This window comes from Stegostoma tigrinum, chromosome 2, assembly GCF_030684315.1.
Source record: "Stegostoma tigrinum isolate sSteTig4 chromosome 2, sSteTig4.hap1, whole genome shotgun sequence".
NCBI classification, from domain to species: Eukaryota; Metazoa; Chordata; class Chondrichthyes; order Orectolobiformes; family Stegostomatidae; genus Stegostoma; species Stegostoma tigrinum.
In genome coordinates, this window is record NC_081355.1 from 81,454,635 (window position 1) to 81,475,030 (window position 20,396).

The 20,396-nt window shown below is 40.1% G+C and overlaps 1 protein-coding gene across 7 annotated transcripts in view; it reads right to left on the reverse strand.

The window, feature by feature from the left end:
- LOC125466294 (neurexophilin-1) overlaps nucleotides 1-20,396 on the reverse strand; it is a 135,034-nt gene that overhangs the window by 9,733 nt on the left and 104,905 nt on the right. For 6 of the 7 annotated variants that reach the window (XM_048560653.2, XM_048560626.1, XM_048560616.2 and 3 more), the window contains exon 3: nucleotides 15,880-15,990. The exons of the other annotated variant lie outside the window; for it this stretch is intronic. In XM_048560653.2, coding sequence (XP_048416610.1) covers nucleotides 15,880-15,990 — 111 coding nt within the window. The remainder of the gene's footprint in view (nucleotides 1-15,879; nucleotides 15,991-20,396) is intronic. 7 annotated transcript variants of the gene reach the window in all.

Genomic DNA, 20,396 nt, shown 5'->3' on the forward strand with positions numbered 1-20,396 from the left:
ATGAATTTTATCAAACCACTAAAATGTCCCCAAAAACGAATGAAACTAGAGAGGCCACCTGGCATCTAGTCAATGGAAACATCAATGGCAAACACAGTCAACACTACAAAGTCTCCTTACTAACATTTGGCAGCTACAGCCAAATTCTGAGAGCTACTTCAAAGACTAGAGAAGTAACAGTCTGACCAAGCCACGCTCACGGAGTTGTACCGTATAGACAATGTCGCAGATTCTACTATTCCCAACCTAGCTATGTCCTGTCCAACAGCAGGACAGATCCAGCAGATGTAGCAAGTGGTATACTATCAAGAGGGAGTTACCCTGGAATTTTCATGGAATTAAAATCAAACATAGGCAAGGAAACTGCCTGCTGATTACCACTTTCCCCCACCTGTCCATTCAGCTAAGAAACAATCCTCCTCTTCCAACATGTGGAAGAAGCAGGGAGGGTGGCAAGGGCTCAGAACATACTCTGGATGGGAGACTTCAATATGCATCACCAAGTGGCTCAATAGCACCACTATTAACCAAGCTGGTCAGGTGCTAAAGGATGCAGCTGCCATATTGGGTTTGCAACAGGTAGTGAAGGAACCAAAAACGGGGAAAAGTATGGCTGACCATATACTCACCAAGTTACATGCTGCAGGAGCACCTGTCCATCACAGTTTCAGTAGGAATGATCAGCAGAATATCCTTGTGAAAGTCAAATATCATCTTAATGTTGAGGACACCCTGCGCTATGTAGCACTATCACAATGCTAAATGGGATAGAACAGCTTTTAAACAGATCCAGCAGCTTAAAACTGGGTTTTAATGTGGGTCTTCAGTAGCAGCAGAATTGTGCTTAAACAAAATCTGAAACTATAAGACACAATATATTTCCCAACATTAGCATTGCCATCAAATCAAGGATCAACCCTGGTTCAATGCAGATGCAGGAGGTCAGGTAACAAGTGAAAGACAGATCTAAATTCTGCAATTGTGCTACGTCCAGTCGTGAATGGTGGTGGACAATTAAATAAGTCACTGGAAAAGGAGGCTTCACAAATATTCCCATCCTCAATGATGGGGAGTCTAGCACAACAGTACAGAATGTAAGGGCAATCTGCATAGCAATATGCAGCCAGAAATGCCAAGTGGATGATCTATTTCAGCCTCCTCTGAAGGTCCCCAGGATCACAATTACTCAATATCAAGAAATGACTCAAAGCATTGAAATAGCAAGGGCTATGTTCCCTGACACTGCTCCGCAATAGTACTAAAGATTTGTGCTTTTGAACTTATCACACCCCTAGCCAAATAATTTCAATACAGCTGCAACACTGGCAAACATCTGGCAAGGTGGAAAACTTCCCAGATATGTGTTGTGCTCAGAAAGCAAAATTGAACTCAGCCAATCTCCACCAAAAATCAGTCTACTCTTGATCATGAGTAAAGTGATGTACAATTTCCCTTCATTACCAATGAACAGTATGAGCATTGTGCATCATCAGATGCACTTCAGAAATTTGCCAACGATCCTTAGACAGCACTTTCCAAACCTATGATCACTATCACCTAGAAGGGTAGCATGTACACATCACAACCTACATGTTCTATGATGTAAACTGTGAGATTTATGTGTATAATTATTAATATTATGTTTTGGAAGTTTGGGTTTCTGGTTTTTGTGTTAGTAAACAGTTTGATCAGACTTGGGTCTGATGTCAACCATTAACTTGTTAACATTCCTGTCGCCTTGGTGATTTTATTAAAAAACAACTTTTGAAGCCTGGCTTTGGAATGAATAATTTGTGTACGAATAATGAAATTCTGTTTAATTAGCTTGTTTTAAGACCCAGCATTGTAAGTTATCTAACCTCAAGTTTTGTTCGAGATTACTATAACTTACGTATTTTTTAAAAAGATTATGGGAAGTATCTACGGCTGAGAGAGGAATACTTTCAGTTTCACTTTTACCTTTGAGGAGAGAAATCCTATAAAGTTCTTGAAATAGAGTGGCTTTGCATAAGACTGTTCCTGGGAAGGGAAAGATATATATTGGTTTAGATCACTTTAGAATGAGGAATCAGCATTAGTCGCAGGCCAGACATGTTGGGATAAAACCCTGAAGAGATTAGTTGTAGCTGATTCCACTGAAGCTCAGATGCATGAAAACTCCAACAAGAAGATATCTGTAGTTCTGTTCTAAAAGCAGAAGTCAAAAGAGACTTAAACCTACAAATATGTTCAATACAGGGATGCCAGAGTGAGTATAATATGAGTGGTGTTTTGGGTATTGTTCAAATGCTGTCTTTTTTCTCTCATCAATTAATAGAGAAGTGTTTTGTGTTCTGTCAGATTATACTTTGCATGTTCAAATGTCTTTGAATTTGTATTATTAATGAAGAATTTGCATTATTCTATTTTAACTTAATTTCTTTTGGAATAAATGTCTGTATTACTGTTAAAGCAAAATCTGCAGCATTATTTGTTTGTGTTCCAGTGAGGCACTACTTCGTTAAAACCAAAACAAATCAAAATATGATCTATCATACAAATTGCTCTCTGGGGCCTGTCTCTTCCATGAATAACAACAGTCAGGATCAAAACAAATTGGGGCCCTTGGTAAGATATTTGATTTCAATGGGTTTAGGAGGGATCTGTATCTTCCTGGCTAAGGTAATCATTATGGAGTACTTCTGGTGGATAATGCAGTCATATTGCAGTAACATTTATAGCTCTGAAATTGAAGATGCCTTCAGAGTATGCTGAGAGAATTCTAGAACTAGAAGATATGACAGCAGATTATTTAAAATCCTTGATTAAACTGAAACTGGACAATTTAGCAGACACATTAAAGGTAGAAGTAAAAGAAGGATCTCATAAAACTTTGGTTGATAATACAACATGCAGAGCTGAGAGAAAGGAAACCTGCTGACACAGCAGGAATTAGCTAAAATGCTGTTTGGAATGAAAGAAATTGGACTCAGAGAAAGAAAATGAAAAGACTTGAATTAGAAAAAATGAGGAAAACAAAACCAGAATAGAAAGGGATGAAAAAGGAAAATAGGTAATAAATAAGAAAGAAAAAATACAGTGAAAATAGAATTTGAAACAAATGTACAGACTGTTTTGGACTTTTGCATTATATTGAAGCAAGTTTCTTTCTTCATGTTTGCAATTTTCTTTGCAAGTTTGTTCTGAGCTTCGGCACTGCCGTTGCACCCTTAACAAAGTCATTGAAAATAGGCATAAAACCCAAATGGGTCCAAAACTATCAGGTGACATTTTAAAATTTGAAAGCTGTGCTAATGACAGTACCAGGTTCAGATGTGCCACATTATGCAAAGCTATTCAAATTGGCTGTCGGTGCCAGTGATATCAATGCAAGATGAAAAGACAGGGATTAAATGGCCTTTCAGTTATTTTTGTTAAAACTGACTGCACATCAACAAAAATATCCAGCTGTTGAGGAGGCACTGAGTCTTGTACTGGCTCCTACACTACTTTAAAAGATACATCATCAATAATATGGACCAAACTGTTATTTCTGCATGTCATAATCTTGATTTTGTGAGAAAATCATTCATGTGTCTGGAAAAGAAAATGTCATTGCAAATGCTTCATCGAAGGTGTTCATCACAGAGACTGCGTGATATGCAAAAGTGGCTTTTGGTTGGGCTTTTGAGTTGCAACTGACAGTTATGAAAGCATCAAAACAGCATGATACTCTCTGCAAAGAATCAATGGTCTAAGTGAACACGGTAAGCAACTATAACTGGACATAACTGAGAGCTATCAACTAGAAAACATATGGCAACCCAGCAATGACCATTCCCAGGTACATTAACATAGTTAAAAGCAGTCACCTGCCTTATCAGCACTAGGTTTCTGGGGTCCTGAAGGGTGGATATCCTGTCTCCAAGAACTGCTGGCCAATCAGATGTTGGCAGTTCATCAGTGCTAGCAGTGCCATCTGGAGCTGTGGCCATCACCAGTACTGCAGTAGGTGCTCAGCGGCAGAACGACCATGGAGTCCCAGAGCCCAAGTTGGTGGAGCAGCCTCATTGGAGCCATTCAGGAAGGCCCCAGTAAAGTCTGATAGGGGAAGCAAGGTTGGCGTAAAAGTCAGGGAGAATCCTCCCAGGACCCAACCCTTGCTACCCACAAGTGCATACGTTAGGTTTGAAAGCTGCTGGCAGACTCACTGGGGAAGACCTGGCTGGCTTGCTCCCATGGCATTGCCCATTAGCCAATCCCTAATGGTAGCAAGCTGATGCCCTTTATTGTCTGGTGATGAATTTAGTGAATACCTAGTGGGATATTACAATCCATTCCATGTGTTTGGTTGCCAAATCCTTCAATAAGATGAAGATCAAAGCTTCTGGAGGAGCAGGATAACTTTGGCAAACACTTGCTAATTTCTGTCTTTTAAATCTGCACATGTGGGCAACAGAAGTTGTAGTTTAATTTACCCCTTCATGATAAGGAGAACTCTGATTGCCTCGATGTTCTTTCTAAATCTGTGTCATCATATTAACAGTTCAAAATCTAATTTAGAATGTATTATTACATTATCACACTGCAGGGATAATAAAGGATACCTAAATATGTTGCAGTACTGTCACAATACGTGCTGTAACATCTATTGTTTAGGACCCAAAAGGGCATACTAATATGTATGATCCCCATGGTGCATTTGTACCAGCCTGCTGGTGTTTGCTTTGTTCAGGAAGGAGCAGAGATACCTACAGCTGCTGATGAAGAGTGTTACTGTCACAAATAAAAGGTGATCTTGCTTCTCGAGCAAACTAGTGCAGCAAAAAGTTCACTTCATAAAATTTTAAGTTCATAAATGCCCAGCTGGCATTCTTTCAAATTCTACTGATTGCAATGAACTCCTGGAACTACCAGCACTTCGCAATCAGCAGAACCTAGCTAACTAAACATCATTAACCAGTACAAATGTGTAGAGTTCTGTCTTGTGACACATCATTGCACTGTAAGTGAGCAAACAGTTACTCTCTTCATTGCTGATTCTGTTAAACAGGGTGGGGTGTGGGAGGTTGAATCAAACTATGTAGCCAAAATAAAGCCCTCACAACAGGATTTATTGGAATACTGTCAAAGGAAGTGTAAAGATATGAAACTCTGCTTTGTTTTGCAGCCAAATAAAATGGTATTAACACTGCTGTTATTTAGATGTATTCTCACATCAGATGAACACACCTGATAATGTATATGCAGGTCATTGATTGCCCTTGTGGGATGAATGAATGATTACCACCTGTATTTAATGTTGGCATTTACAATGCATTGGACTACATTGGTTGTGATCTTTCAAAAGTCACTGGAGTCTGGGAAAGTCCCAGATGATTGGAAAATTGCTGTTGTAACTCCCTTGTTTAAGAAAGGATCAAGGCAAAAGATGGAAAATTATAGGCCGATTAGCCTAACCTCAGTAGTTGGTAAAATTCTAGAATCCATTGTCAAGGATGAGATTTCTAAATTCCTGGAAGTGCAGGGTCAAATTAGAACAAGTCAGCATGGATTTAGTAAAGGGAGATCGTGTCTGACGAAACTGTTAGAATTCTCTGAAGATGTAACAAGTATGTTAGATCAGGGAAACCCAGTAGATGTTATCTATCTAGACTTCCAAAAGGCCTTTGATAAGGTGCCTCACGGGAGGCTGCTGAGCAAGCTGAGGGCCCATGGTGTTCGAGGTGAGCTACTGGCTTGGATTGAGGATTGGCTGTCTGACAGAAGGCTGAGAGTTGGGATAAAAGGCTCTTTTTCAGAATGGCAACTGGTGACGAGTGGTGTCCCGCAGGGTTCAGTGTTGGGGCCACAGCTGTTCACCTTGTGTGTTAACGATCTGGATGAAGGGACTGGGGGCCTTCTGGCGAAGTTTGCCAATGATACAAAGATAGGTGGACAGGCAGGTTGTACTGAGGAGGTGGGGAAGCTGCAGAAAGATTTAGACAGTTTAGGAGAGTGGTCCAGGAAATGGCTGATGAAATTCAACATGAGCAAATATGAGGTTTTGCACTTTTGCAAAAAAAATACAGGCATGGACTATTTTCTAAACGGTGAGAAAATTCATAAAGCAGAAGTACAAAGGGATCTAGGACTGTTGGTCCAAGATTCTCTAAAAGTTAACTTGCAGGTAGAGCCCACGATTAAGAAAGCGAATGTAATGTTGTTGTTTATCTCAAGAGGGTTGGAATATAAAAGCAGTGATGTGCTTCTGAGACTTTATAAAGTTCTAGTTAGGCCGCATTTGGAATACTGTGTCCAGTTTTGGGTCCCACACCTCAGGAAGGACATACTGGCCTTGGAGTGTGTCCAGCGGAGATTCACACAGATGATTCCTGGAATGGTAGGTTTATCATATAATGGACGGCAAAGGATCCTGAGATTTTATTCATTAGAGTTTAGAAGGTTGAGGGAGATCTAATAGAAACTTACAAGATAATGTACGGCTTAGAAAGGGTGGACGCTGGGAAGTTGTTTCCGTTAGACGGGGAGACTAGGACCAGTGGGTATAGCCTTAGAATTAGAGGGGGTAAATTTAAAACGGAAATGAGGATACATTTCTTCAGCCAGAGAGTGGTGGGCTTGTGGAATTCGTTGCCACGGAGTGCAGTGGAGGCCGGGACGTTAGATGCCTTCAAGGCAGAGATCGACAAATTCTTGATCTCACACGGAATCAAGGGCTACAGGGAGAGTGCAGGGAAGTGGAGTTGAAATGCCCATCAGCCATGATTTAAATGGCAGAGTGGACTCAATGGCCGAATGGCCTTACTTCCACTCCTATGTCTTATGGTCTTATAAAATAATGCAACAATTTAGCGGTTCTTTACCACTTATTTTCTTTGTTTCTATGTTGACAAACCACCCAAGCAATCCAACATATGAAGACTGTAAAGACAAGATGAGGAAATATTTGCTCTCATGGTCCTTTGCTAAAGGCTATGGTTCAGAAGCTCAAAAATCCCAAAGAAATGTCTGCTGCTTGTTTCACTGCCACCTTGCTTAAAGTGAAGGGCACAGGGGAATCTTTTATTCATGTATATATAGAGTACAAAATTGTGATCGATATTTCTAGCATACCAATGTATTAAGCATTTGTTTGTTTAATCATTCAGAGTACCTTTACTCCATTGGCATTATTTATGAGCTATTGATTATTGTACAGTATTTGAACACCACACATTATCAAATTTCAATTGTGCCTTGCAAAAATAATTGGACATCTGTCTATGTTTAGCAGGACAGAAGAGAAAATATTGAGCTTTAGAAAGTCGGGAAATTCCTAAAGAGGGAACTTAAAATAATCCCTAAATCAATGAATTCACTCTTACTATCAGCTAAGGCTACATTTGTTCTGAGGTGACCTATGATTCTAATAATCATCCTGAGCTGCATTGGAAGCAGAGGGGAGCTACAGAAAGATCCGTTGGGATTCTAGTCACTCAGAAATCTAGTTGTCATTCCATATTAGACATGGGTGATGAGCCATGGTCAGTCCTGGATCTGTTCACTGAAAGTCAGTAGCCTGCAGAGGAGGGGGAGGAGGATGAGGCAGTTCTGAATGGGACAGGTGGTTTCTGGGGCTATAACTGTGGTGGGCAATTTGGAAAACTCAATTGTTGGGTTTGGAGGCTGCATATTTCGATACAGAGAATACAATAATTGTGAAAAGTGGCAACTTGACATAAAAAGTTGAGGAATAATGGAGCACAAAACAGCACAAATTACTGCAAGTGGTAAAGGGTTGGAGTCATTGATGGTCACTACTATCCTGACTTGAATGGGGTTGTGAGGTGGGTTGGTGGGTGCGTGGTACAGTGTATCACTGTAGTGTTCCCTGGGGCTTGGGGATAAATATCGATTGTGACATTGGTCTTTATCAATTTATTATAAGCATCTCTGCAAAAGTAATCACAGGCAATCTTAAAAAAGAATCACTTTCAGGTCACAATTCACAAAGACAATCCAAGATCTCATCGGCTACACAAGTGCACAGAGTTGATTTCCTCTCAGTTTTAACTGTAAGTACTCACCAAAATGTTCCTGTATGCAATCTGCCTTTCTTGGGTGATATAAGACAGGGAGAGAGAGGTGGGGTTTGCAGGATTTCTGCCTAGCCAATTTACAATCCCATACGGTATTTGCACAATATAGCTTCTGTTGCCATGTAGAAATAGGGTGTACTATGTCAAATGTCCATTTATAGGCATTTATTGGCTATTTATAAGATGCTCCTTGTTAGATTCCTCCCTATCTCACTGTATTGAGGACCAAGTAAAACTGTCATATATACGATGTCAATGCCGATTGCTCACACCACTAAGGAGCTGTTTTGTATGACATTCCCTACTCAGTTCACCGGAATTATCCACAACGTGTCCAGTCACAGCTAGAGTTATCATTGCTGTGGCTGGTGCAAAATGAATGTGCAGTTAATTGAGGAGGAACAGATGCACAGCAAGCCCAGGACTGACAACGACCTCCAGCCGCTGCCAAACAGCATCAGCATGGAGAAGATGCTACAGAAGGACCCCATAGGATTTGCAGAGGTGCTGGAGTCCCAGCATCTATCATTCTCAGTGCCATTTCCTTCAAATGAGCAATGTGCCTTAAGGATACCTCGGGACATCGTCACAGAACTATGCCAACTTATGTGTTGTCTGTTGAAGCAGGATTTGCAATTAACAGGACTGGGTGGCCATCCTATCCCAATGATTATCAAGGTGACATCTGAACTACATTTCTATGCAATTGGTTGCTTCCAAGGATCCACTAGGGACCTGTATGGGATCTCTTAATCCTCAAACCACAAGTTGATCATTTCTGTTTGAAAGATGCAGTTTGTGCCAGATCACACCACTTCAGCTTGTTTCCCTGTGACAAAGTCAGTGCTACTGCCAAGGCCATAGAGTTTGCCAACACAGCTGACTCCTCCCAGGTGTAGGGTGCTATTGACTGTTCACATGTTGCATTGAAAGCACCACATTATAATGTGACTGACTTCATCAATAGCAAGGTTTTCCATTCAATCAATGTACATATCATCAGTGATCAATGGTATAACATTGTAGAAGTCTGTACCATATACTCTGGAAGGTGTAATGATGCTTACTTCCTTGATAGTTCTTGTGTTCCTGGTTTATTTCAAGGGCCATATGCCTTCAGTTGGAAATTGGGAGTTTAAAACTGAATTATTTCATTATTCCACATTTGTAATATTCCCTGTGTAGTCGCTAAATCTCTAGCATATAAAAACAAAGGAACGGCCACATCAATCACCAAGAAATAATGTTCCGTTAAACTGATGTCAAAGGTTTATTGTGCTCAAACTAACTTATTATCAATACAGTGTTTGGGAGAATAAGTTGTTTTAATCTTGTAAGGAATGAAATCTTCAAACAGAGGTAAGGAAGGGACCACGATCATCTTGAGTGACTGTCTGTAGTTATTCACCAAAAGGGTTTAGAGAAGCACACACAGCATAGATTACCAAAATAAACTATGCCATCAGGGAGAGGTAGTGAAGGAAAAAAAGAGAGGGAGGTCCACAGAAATAAATCATCACATTTGTTGGATGGAGACACGTTGTTGAGGGAAAAACAAAGGTCATTAACATCAATGACTACTATCAAAAACCAAAAACTGTCAGGAATAACCGTCCCACCACTATAAACTATATAGGTCCACCACCTCTGCTTTTCCATTCTGTGGGGTAGTTTTGGGATCAGTGAAGCTTTTCTCATTTGTCATTGGTCATGTATTCCCTTCCTTTGACTGATTAAATACAACATGATATCGAAACCAGTGCTTCTTAATGAATTCAATAGACTATCTGAAAATTGCTTACAGATGGTGTATTTTATATAACTTAATCACGAACCCGCAAAATCTAACACTTACAAGGATGGCTGCAGGGAGACTCAGGCTAACCTCTGTGACCATAGATGATGATTCCATTATGCAGCCCGAACCTGAGGGTGTGCATAAATTCAATGCTGGCCATTCTTTGACCAGGACCATCAAGGAACAGATGATAGACATCCCGAAAATGTGGTTCCAACGTTGGAAGGGAGTGGGTGGGTTGGGGAGGGGTGAATCTTGCAGTAGACTCCAAACATCCACAAGTCATTATCCAAAAGTAGCAGGCAGGTATTAAATTGAATAAAATAAAGAACTGTAGATGCTTGAAATCTGGAACAAAAACAGATGTTCTGACGAAGTATCACTGGGCCGTTACATTAACTCGATTTCTCTATCCACAGATGCTACCAGACCTGCTAAACTTCTCCAGCAATTTCTGTCCTTGTACTGAACTGACTCGGCTGAACAGGTTATAGAAAAGAAGTGTTACCAGATAGAATTACTAGAAAAGGAAGAGGAAGTTTGTTGCTGCAGAAGTTGTTAAACAAAATATATTAAGTCTGAGATGACAAGGTGTAGAGCTGGATGAACACAGCAGACCAAGCAGCATCAGAGGAGCAGGAAAGCTAATGTTTTAGGTTTTTTCTAATTAAGGGTCTAGACCCAAAACGTCAGCCTGCCTGCTCCTCTGATGCTGCTTGGCCTGCTGCATTCATCCAGCTCTATACCTTGTTATCTCAGATTCTCCAGCATCGGCAGTTCCTACTATCATGGTTTTAAGTCTGTTCTTCAGAAGAATCATAAAAAAATTGCTGTGTCCATTTTTGGTTGGCAAGTGGCAACTCATCTTTTCAGTTGTTTCTTCATGACAAGGAAGGCATGATTATCTGAAAAGCTGACAAATCAACAGGTGGATGTTTGCATATTGTTTTATGTCAGTGCAATGGAATGGACAGGAGAGTGGTTCATGTGGCATCAGTCCAGTGACAGAAATAAACTGTGTGATTAATCATTGACACCCCAGGCAACGATGTGAACAGCTAGTGCTGCACTGAGGCTACCATCTTCATCGTCCTCCATCAGAGTCATCCATAGACCACAGATTCTCAATGGCTTGACTGTCATGAAGCTCCAATTCCTCGCTATTGGGCAATGCTGTTCAGACTGCAGCATACCACAATCTATGGAGACAAAAGCTGGCAAAATGAACACCTCCAGGCCTGCCCTAGTACCAGAGTGCACCTTCAGCATGCTGATCACTTCTTCAGTGACTCACCTGGTACTCACATGGTATTTGTGGCATTGTTTTTGTGTGTTGTTGATAACATCTAATTGTAAGGTCATGTCAGATCACTATCAACTGCTGTTCATGATGACAGCTGCTGTCACCATTTAGAAGCCTACTGGTCTGTTTGATCTAGTGTGGTGGAGGTAAGCCACTTCCTGGTCGAACTGGGAGAGTCTCTTGTAGTCAATAAAATAAGCGACTAGCTATAGTGTATATTGTTATGACACACATTGTCACAGAGACTTTGAAGAAGACCAAATGTTAGATCTCATTCCTCTGTGAACCTGAACCTTTCTGCCCACAAGACCACATGATATCAGCATAACATGTCAGAACATCACCAAACTGCAAATTCCCACCAAGCCTCTCACCATTGAGACTTGGAAATAACACTGTTCCTTCAGTATAACCGGGCGAAAATTCTGGATTTCCATCCCCAACAGCATGGTGAATGTACCTACACCAAATGTACTGCAGCAGTTCAAGAGGGCAGCTCATAACCACCTTCTCAAGGCCATGTAGCAATGGAAAAGAAAAGCTGACCCAGCCAGTGACATATCTGTCCCATGTAAAAATCCTTTCAGATCCATATGCAACAGGGTTCCTCTTAGGTATCACAGCCAGTCAGCCATTCTTCAAGTCTGCCATTAGGTTCAAAGATAGATTAGGGAACTTGGACTTCAGAAATAGAATGGAGTCACCATGATTGTTGAAGTTTGCATAATCATGGCCCTCACAAAGAATCTGTCAGTCACCTTCATTAGCACAGTGGATCAGTGGTTAGACACTGCTGCCTCACAGTGTCAGGTGCTCGGGTTTGAATCCAGCCTCAGGCCCCTGGCTGTGTGGAGTTTGCACGTTCTCCTGGTATCTGTGTGGGTTTCTTCCGGGTGTTCCAGAGTCTTCCCACAGTCCAAAGATGTACAGGCTGGGTCGATTGGCCATGCTACATCGACCATAGTGTTCAGAGATGTGTAGATTAGGTGGGTAATAGGGAGATGGGTCTGGGTGGGATGTTGAGGGCCAGTGTGGACTTGTTGGGCTGAAGGGCTTGTTCCCAGACTGTAGGTTCTACGAACTTCTGTGTGTTTGAGTGTTACTGACAAGAGGCAAACATATTGAGGGCAGTGGTCACGTTCGGAGCCACAGGTAATGCACAACCAGCAGGCTGCTATTGAGTGGCAGATGTCCACCACCATCTGATATGGGGCATGTTAAGGTACTTTCCTTAGGGGAGGGGTGTTCAAAGCTAGGGGGCATTTTTAAGGTGAAAAAAGAAAGATTTAAAAAGGTGCCTGAGGGGCAACATTTTTACACAGAGCATTGTTCATACATGGAATACACCGTCTACGCAGGCACATTTACAACATTTAAAAGACATTTGGACAAGTACATGAATAGGAAAGGTTCAGACAGATATGAGCTAAATGCAAGCAAGAGGGGCTAGTTTAGTTTGGGAAACTCGGTCAGCATGGATGTGATGGGCCGAAAGGTCTGTTTCCATACTGCGATTCTATGACTCTATGACTCTATATACACATTTCATCCAAGTGATCAAGGAAATTAAACCTGTGTTTTATCTCATACACGGATAGCGCCTCCTCCTCCTCACTCAGCACTTCTTGCTGCTCCCTCTCTGCTGACCACCAGCTGCTGCCACTCAACTTCAGTTCTCTTCCCTACTAGCCTGCAGGTCTTTTCACAGCAGGTTATTGCTGCTACTAATGCTCACCCTCCTCTTTGCCAGACATTATAAAACCAACCATCCTGATGTGGAGACCTTAAAATACCTTTAAAATAGCTCTGCACCACAAGTACTCTTTCCCAGAAGGACATGGGACTACTGCTGTAGGGGTTCAGTAATTATTGAGGCCATTAAGCCTGATATTTTACTAATTCCATGAATGACCTTTCAGAAATCCAGCCTTGGTTTCAAGGGCAAACTTCAAGAAGCTAGGGAAAGCCATGTGTGTGAAGCAAAGTTTAAATGAAAAGCAAAGTTTAAAATGTGCCAAAAGTTTATATATAAGCAATTTTATACCTTTACCCACTTTTAGTATGTGCAGACTTTGAAACAGACCCGAGTCAAACCCAGAAGTTAGCCAACAGGAGCTGGCTTCAAGGTGCATTGACACTTCGACCAATTTTAACAATCCCCTGAACTTAAATCTTGATACCCTTTATGAGTAAAATTGCTCCTATGATAATGAAAAAAAAACAAATTTGTAGCTGTTTTCATCAAAAATATCAGTACAGCGTACGAGTTTTGTTAAATACAATACAATCATAAAAGAAAATAATTATATGAATTGACAAGAATCATAAATTGGACACATGTATATAAGAGTATGAATGTTAATCTTTAGTTTCAGGATCTCAACTGTTTTGTGCAATATCCAGATTTTTCTTTATTCCTTTCATTTACAAATCTGTGACATGCTATTTTTGAAACAATGACCTCAGTTGGGGAAATGAGGAACAATCTCTACCTTCAACATATCTAAGAAAAAAATGTGCTGAAACAAAACATATGGCAAGGACAGGGTTGTGAATAAAACTATTTTCATTCTAATTTTCAAATAGAACTCGTGGACCTTCAGTATTATTGTCCACTGTTGGGCATCTGAATAATGAAGTGACGCTGCTGCTATTTTTGCGCAAGTGAATATGGCCGTTTATAATGTAGCAACACATTGTCCTAAAGATATATGACTCTGCAATTCTGCACTACTAGCAGGAAGCAACTTTCATGCTGAGAGACTGTATTGAAAATTCAGAATTACAATGCTATAGGTCTATGTCTTGCTCATATTTCCTACGTTTATAGGTTATCTTCTGGAACTACATGACCACTCCTGAATTCAAAACAGCATGTGCTAAACAGGTTATCATTGGCCCTCTGGTCTCTACAAAGTTGAAATACCTTCCAAAGATGCACGAGTCTAACAGGTAAAGAATGGACTCTTACGGAGGCATTAAAAAGCTGTTGATGCTTCTGAACATAACAAGCCAAGAATTAAGAGGGCATATTGTAAGATTTGTGTGAATTGGACTGGTTTACAACCAATAATGATTAAAGGTACTTGAGATGTTACCTTCACTAACCATTACAAAGAGAGGCAGTGATTGCAGGATTGAAAAAATATGCTCTGAGTACAAAGTCAAAAACAAACCAGATAAATAATATATGAAAATTGTCCTCATATCATGACAGAAATTATTGGAATGTTGTAATTTCAATCTTACTAAGAGCCTGGTCTTCCCAGTCATGAAAGATAGTGAAGATAAATTAATGTAAACTAAGCAGGTTACCTTCAAATTCAGCATTCTGTGTCATCGATATTTCAGCTCAGCACCTCTAAAATTAAAAGAGGTTGCATTTCTAAAGCAACGACTGAAATTTGAATTGTTACAAATGTCTATCTAACTTGTCATCTACTTACGTTTGGAACTCCATCGGAATCTTAATCCACATTCCATTGTAACAGAGAAAAGGTAAAGCATAGGTACCATAAATACTCACTCAAGAAGCTCCACAAACTACTGGCAAATATTTACTGTGAAGCTCAATTTAGCTGCTGCATGATCACTCGTTGACAGTGATTACCACAAACAGATTGTCATAAACAGAAGGTGAAGGCTTTCATTTGTTTTATCTTGCTTATGAACAGTGTTAAAGAGAAAGGTTATTTCAACATATTCCTTAACCATTCAACTAGTGGTGAGCCTAACCTGATGGTTGTTACACATACTGCAAGGGGAGCGGTTGAGAAGGGAGAATCCTTCATGGTGACCCCCGCCAATATGGAAATTAACTTCAAATTGCTGGCATAACCCTTCATCACAATGTAACTGTCCAGCCGACTGAACTAAATGACCACCCATTAACATCTAAGTCATAACTACAGGAAATCAAAGATTTCTAATATGACATCCCACCCTCAACTTCTCTAACATTGCAGTTTAAGGCAGCATCGATTAGGAAATAAATGCTGAACACTAACAAACCCATTCTCTTTGAAATCTGAATTATGCTGAGCTGAATTCAATGAGCAGCATTTGAATGGCTTAAGACCTAAATCCTTTGAAGGTATTGGAAGTATGCCAGCTGGAAAATACCATAAAAGCTGATAAATTCCAGACAGGAAAAACTGCATGGAACAGTGACAACAAAGCAAACAGCAGTGAGATCCTGCAGAAGGGAGACTGTGATGCCAGACCTTGTGTTATTTTCAGCATAATTACGTTGGTTGGTGGAGTATCAACATTACGATTAGCATTTTCAAATGTAGGTGAATAATACTAGGAAATGTACAAAAAAAACAAATTTATCCCTTTGCTTTTTTTAAGTAGAATATTCTTCAAATTCTGAGGGGATTGAATAAGCAGATAAATTAACGTTACACAATATTGGACTTGGGGACAGCATCATTTAAACCGTTTCACTTTCCCCAGCATGTGTGCTTTCGAAGCACCACGTTGTACAGAGGTTGCAACTCCCACCCAGACCTCAACCCTTTACCCCATGTGGAACAGTGATTTATTTACACCCTTTTAAATAAAAGTTAAATATTTTGTTTATAATACAGTCTCCATCACATTGTGGAGGCCAAATGCCTGAGTCTCAGAGAGCGCCTGTGTTCAGTTAACAAGCATGACCCCAACACTTGAATTTTCTGACTGACTCCAGGTCTGATCATTCAGAAAGGCAGTACCTTTATTGGCTGTCTGCTCCAAAATCTCTTCAGGGTCCCATCATGGCCACTTCCCAATATAGAATTCAGCTTCAGCTTATTAACTTTGAGGGTCTCCATGTCGGGTAGCACCTTTTGGGACAGTATTTCCCGGGCCGTTCGGTGTGGATTATGGGAGAATGGGATTGGTAGAAACGACATGAACGTGAGACATCAATCAAAATAGCAATACAGTATTTTTGAACAAGAGTCCACTCTATGTATTGTGAGTTTATTAGCATCAAAATGAAAATTAAGTCTATTTATTGCCTCTGGTTCAACCTAATTTGATGCTCTCCAACTTATGTAACTCATGCCAGCATGAAACATAAATTGTGACAAAGGAGACTATCAAGTGAGCAACAATGATGGCCAATATTCAATCTTGAATATGTATTGTTTTCTTTTGCCAATTATTTCTAAGCTTGTTGGCTGAAATACTGCATAGAAACAGAAAGCATTGCATTAATTGGATATGCTATGATTTGTGTGACACATAACGGTGTTCCTACACACATCACTAGTTATCACAAGAATTATGAATCTGAGTACTCAAATGACTAAATAGATCATTGAGCTTACATATTCGTAATGTACTAGCTACTCACTACATGTGTCATGAATAATCCAATGAAGCAACAGAGGAACATCTGAGCATCAACTGACACCAAGATCATTCACAGCAGACATTGTTGATGCCACTGAGTAATATGATAGTCAGAATCACCTTACAAAGAACTGAGCTCATCACTGTTACAGCACCAGGAATTCAGTGATTTCTTCAGGGTGCATTTAAACTGATAATCATGGTTTTGCATGTGCAGCAACTCAAAATTGGGAGCATAATTCATTGCACAGTTTTCAGGAAATAGTTGGAATGTGTATGCAATACGCATTAACAGGAACAGAGCATAGTGATGCAACTTGCTGCTTCCCAGTGTCTTGAAGCTTGTAGGTTAAAAAGCTGAGGGGATTAGTAACCTCTGCTGCCACTGGGAGAAAATTGCGGATGGTGACCTGTCCCTGCAGGTCCGCATTAAGCAGGTGGTACACCTCAGTCACAGATTCCCTGAGCTGCCATGGGCACTCAACCTTCATGATGTTCAGGAGCTAATTCAATTACAAATGATTCATTGTATGAGTCTCATGTGTCTCTCATGCATCAAGCATTTAATGCTCATCTGCTCCACCACAATATGACTGGCAATTTATGTTAACTCATGTTTAAATAAAGCAATGTAACAGTTTCCCTTAAAGATAAGGTAAAGAACTTCCTTAAAACAAGGATTAACTTGAATTGTTTTTAAAATTAAAAACCTCTCCTAGCATGGTCCACTGACACAATACGGTAACACAAGAGAAATCGGCATCATCGCACTTCCTGTTAAACCCAATTATAACATGTACATTTATCTCTTTTTAAAAAAACATGGTACAATAATAACAACCACCACATTTTAAAGAAATGTCTCAGAGTCCAGCTTCTTCCATAAATTGATTATGTAGTGGCACCTGTGGTCTAAGTTCATAATCTAAACAAGAGACAAAAACTCACCTTACACTCAAGAAAGATAATGGATGGAATTTTAAGGCCCTGAACATCATGGGCTTTTGAGAACTATTGTGTGAGAAGTTGGATGAGATTTTTCTTGCTGTCCAGAGCAGCAAGTCACATTTTTCAAAAGAATTTTTGACGTTAAGAGGAGGAATTCATTAACCCAATCTCACTTCATTCATATCCAGGTGCCAATTCTATGAACTTCCACATTGAAACCAGATGTCAAGAATTGTCAAAGTGAAAGTCAGAGCACGTACCTGGTTACTTTTCTCATCATTTACACCTCTAGACCAAAAAAATGGACACCCATCACCAACGTCTCAGAACACTTACTACATTCATCCCATGGCCACAGACCTTGACATCCAACATGTTCCAGCTGTCTGCACCATGATGGCATATCTCCTGTCCACCTACAGATGTTTCTGTGTGCTGGCCCTTCTAGAACTCACTCATCATGCACCTATTTCAATGCTCACTGCATCCCTGCCTTGCCCTGTCCTGCCTTTTAGCACAGACTCAAAGCCAAACAGCTTGTTGTCAGTAGTCACCAGCACCGTCCCCTCTAGCTTCCCATTAATGGCAATGCATGGAACATCAGACAGACTGCGGACATACATATCCAGGAACAAACACAAAGTTGCTGGAAAAGCTCAGCAGGTCTGGCAGCATCTGTGAAGAAAAAATCAGAGTTAACATTTCGGATCCAGCGACCCTTCCTCAGAACACTAGAGGGAACATTGGTAACCTTTCCGAGGGGGTCGGCATATTGCTGTGCAGCACCACCCTATGGTGTTACACCTGTGCCATATTCCAGCAGCTGATCTTGCAGACGCCCTGCATGTGCATCAACAAAATGATCATGCCTTAAAATCAAAGATTTGTCCTGATGTGCAGCAGTTGTTAAATAACTGCTCCAGTGCCAGGAACACTGGTCTATTCCAGGATAGCCAGGCAGTGGCAAGTTCTTCTGGCTACAGCAAGTGGTAGAATTCAGCCATCACAAACCGAAAGGGTGCCATAAGCACAAAGTATGTAGTTAATGAGGCAGGTTTGGGACTCTCGTGTGAGAAAACTAACTCAGCCTTGCAAAGAGAAACTCTCCATAAAACTTGGCAAAATGACAGTTAGCCAAAATCTCATAAGATTCAGTCCAAAAAACAATTCACCCTGATCAATAAAATACAACGGTATAATTCTGGTACACATTTTCAAACAGAAAATGTTATTTTCATGGGTATACACAGCTCCCATCATCTAGTGTAAAATAAAACTTACACCTTAAATATTCCTAATGCACCCTTTTTGATTATACGCTTGAATAACATAATACAGTAGCTAGATTTATACTATTAAGGGACTGCAACCAAATACACAGATGTGAAAAAAACTAGATATAACTGAATTAACTCCTTCAATTCCATGTGAAGTGGTCAATGAGAAAAAAAATGAAAGTTTCTCCATATATGCATAACTGTAGTTACAAGTATTGACCACAGTTGTTATATAGATAATTTTATGCTGTTAGTATTTGGATTGATCAACTGTCAGATTGATGTTTGTGAGAATCTAATTTAGAAACATTAAAGGCCTAATACTATGTCTATGTTTGAACAAAGATATCATGTTTTACACTTGATAAAGCAGAAGTTGCTGAAAAAGCTCAGCACGCCTGGCAGCATCTGTGGAGAGAAATCAGAGTTAATGTTTCACTTCAAGTGGGTCGAATGGACCCGAAATGGTAATGCTGATTTCTCTCCACAGATACCGGTGGACTTGCTAAACTTCTCCAGCAATTTCTCTTTTTGTTTCTGAATTCCAGCATCTGCAGTGCTTTTGGTTTTTATGCTTGACAGTCAATTTAATTTTAAACATTGTTTTGTAAACTCACTTCTTCAAAACATAAAAATATCATGCTTTTGACGATATAATATTCACATTTCCAAGTGCTGGAACATAAAGATATTCTTTCAACAAAGGCCATCCTCCAATAAGTTGTAGCAATTTAAAGAATGTAATCATTCTCCTCACTCACTACTGCATCTCACATTTAAATCTTTCTCCAGTTCCCAAAATTGTTAATCGATATGTGTTCCCTGAATGAATCTGTCTTTATCAAACACATAAACTTGAAAACTTATGCCATTAAGTTCAGCTTTAATGACACTGCATATACCAGAGTTACCATAGGATCCCTTTAGGCTCAGTGCTTGCTATATATTGGATGCCGTGAGAAGCACATGGAAAGATCACTAACATCTAACTCCTTGCATGATACCAATAAGAAGATGACATGTTTGTTGCATTTGAATCCACAGCTGCTTCAAAGAATTTCTTTTCCACTTCAATGAACTCCAGCCTGCACTACAATTTCCCATCAAAATGGAGCAATCAAACAAACTCTTCCTTGATGCATTACTTGAAAAGTTGGAAAATGGGTTCTTAACTACATGCTACAGAAAGCCTATGTTTTTTTGTCAATACACATTTAGGGATTCCCGCAGTCCCAAGCACTATATGTTCATGCATAGGGCCCCATTCATCTTCCCAACTTGTAACCTTGATGCTGAGATACAATACATTAAACTATCCTGTTTGATCATTCAAATCATCACACATTGTACTTCGCAGAAACTCATGGAAGGGATTACTTTCGGCCCCGAGCTGTGTCCCGTGCATCTTAAGTGACCCTGGATGGGCAAAATATCACAAAAATTTGAACAGGTGAACTTAGCTTTCTCATGATGTTGCTATGCAATTATAAATCTACTACTAAATGTAGCTAGATAAGTCTGCAAAAACTGCTCACTGTTCCTGGATCATCCTGGAACATTAAGATAACTCCACATTTCTTACTACTTCGACTCCTTCCCTGTCTCTCCCACAATTTAAAGTATAATTCTACATCTCTATTTGGACTGTTCATGACATTTCTGAGGAA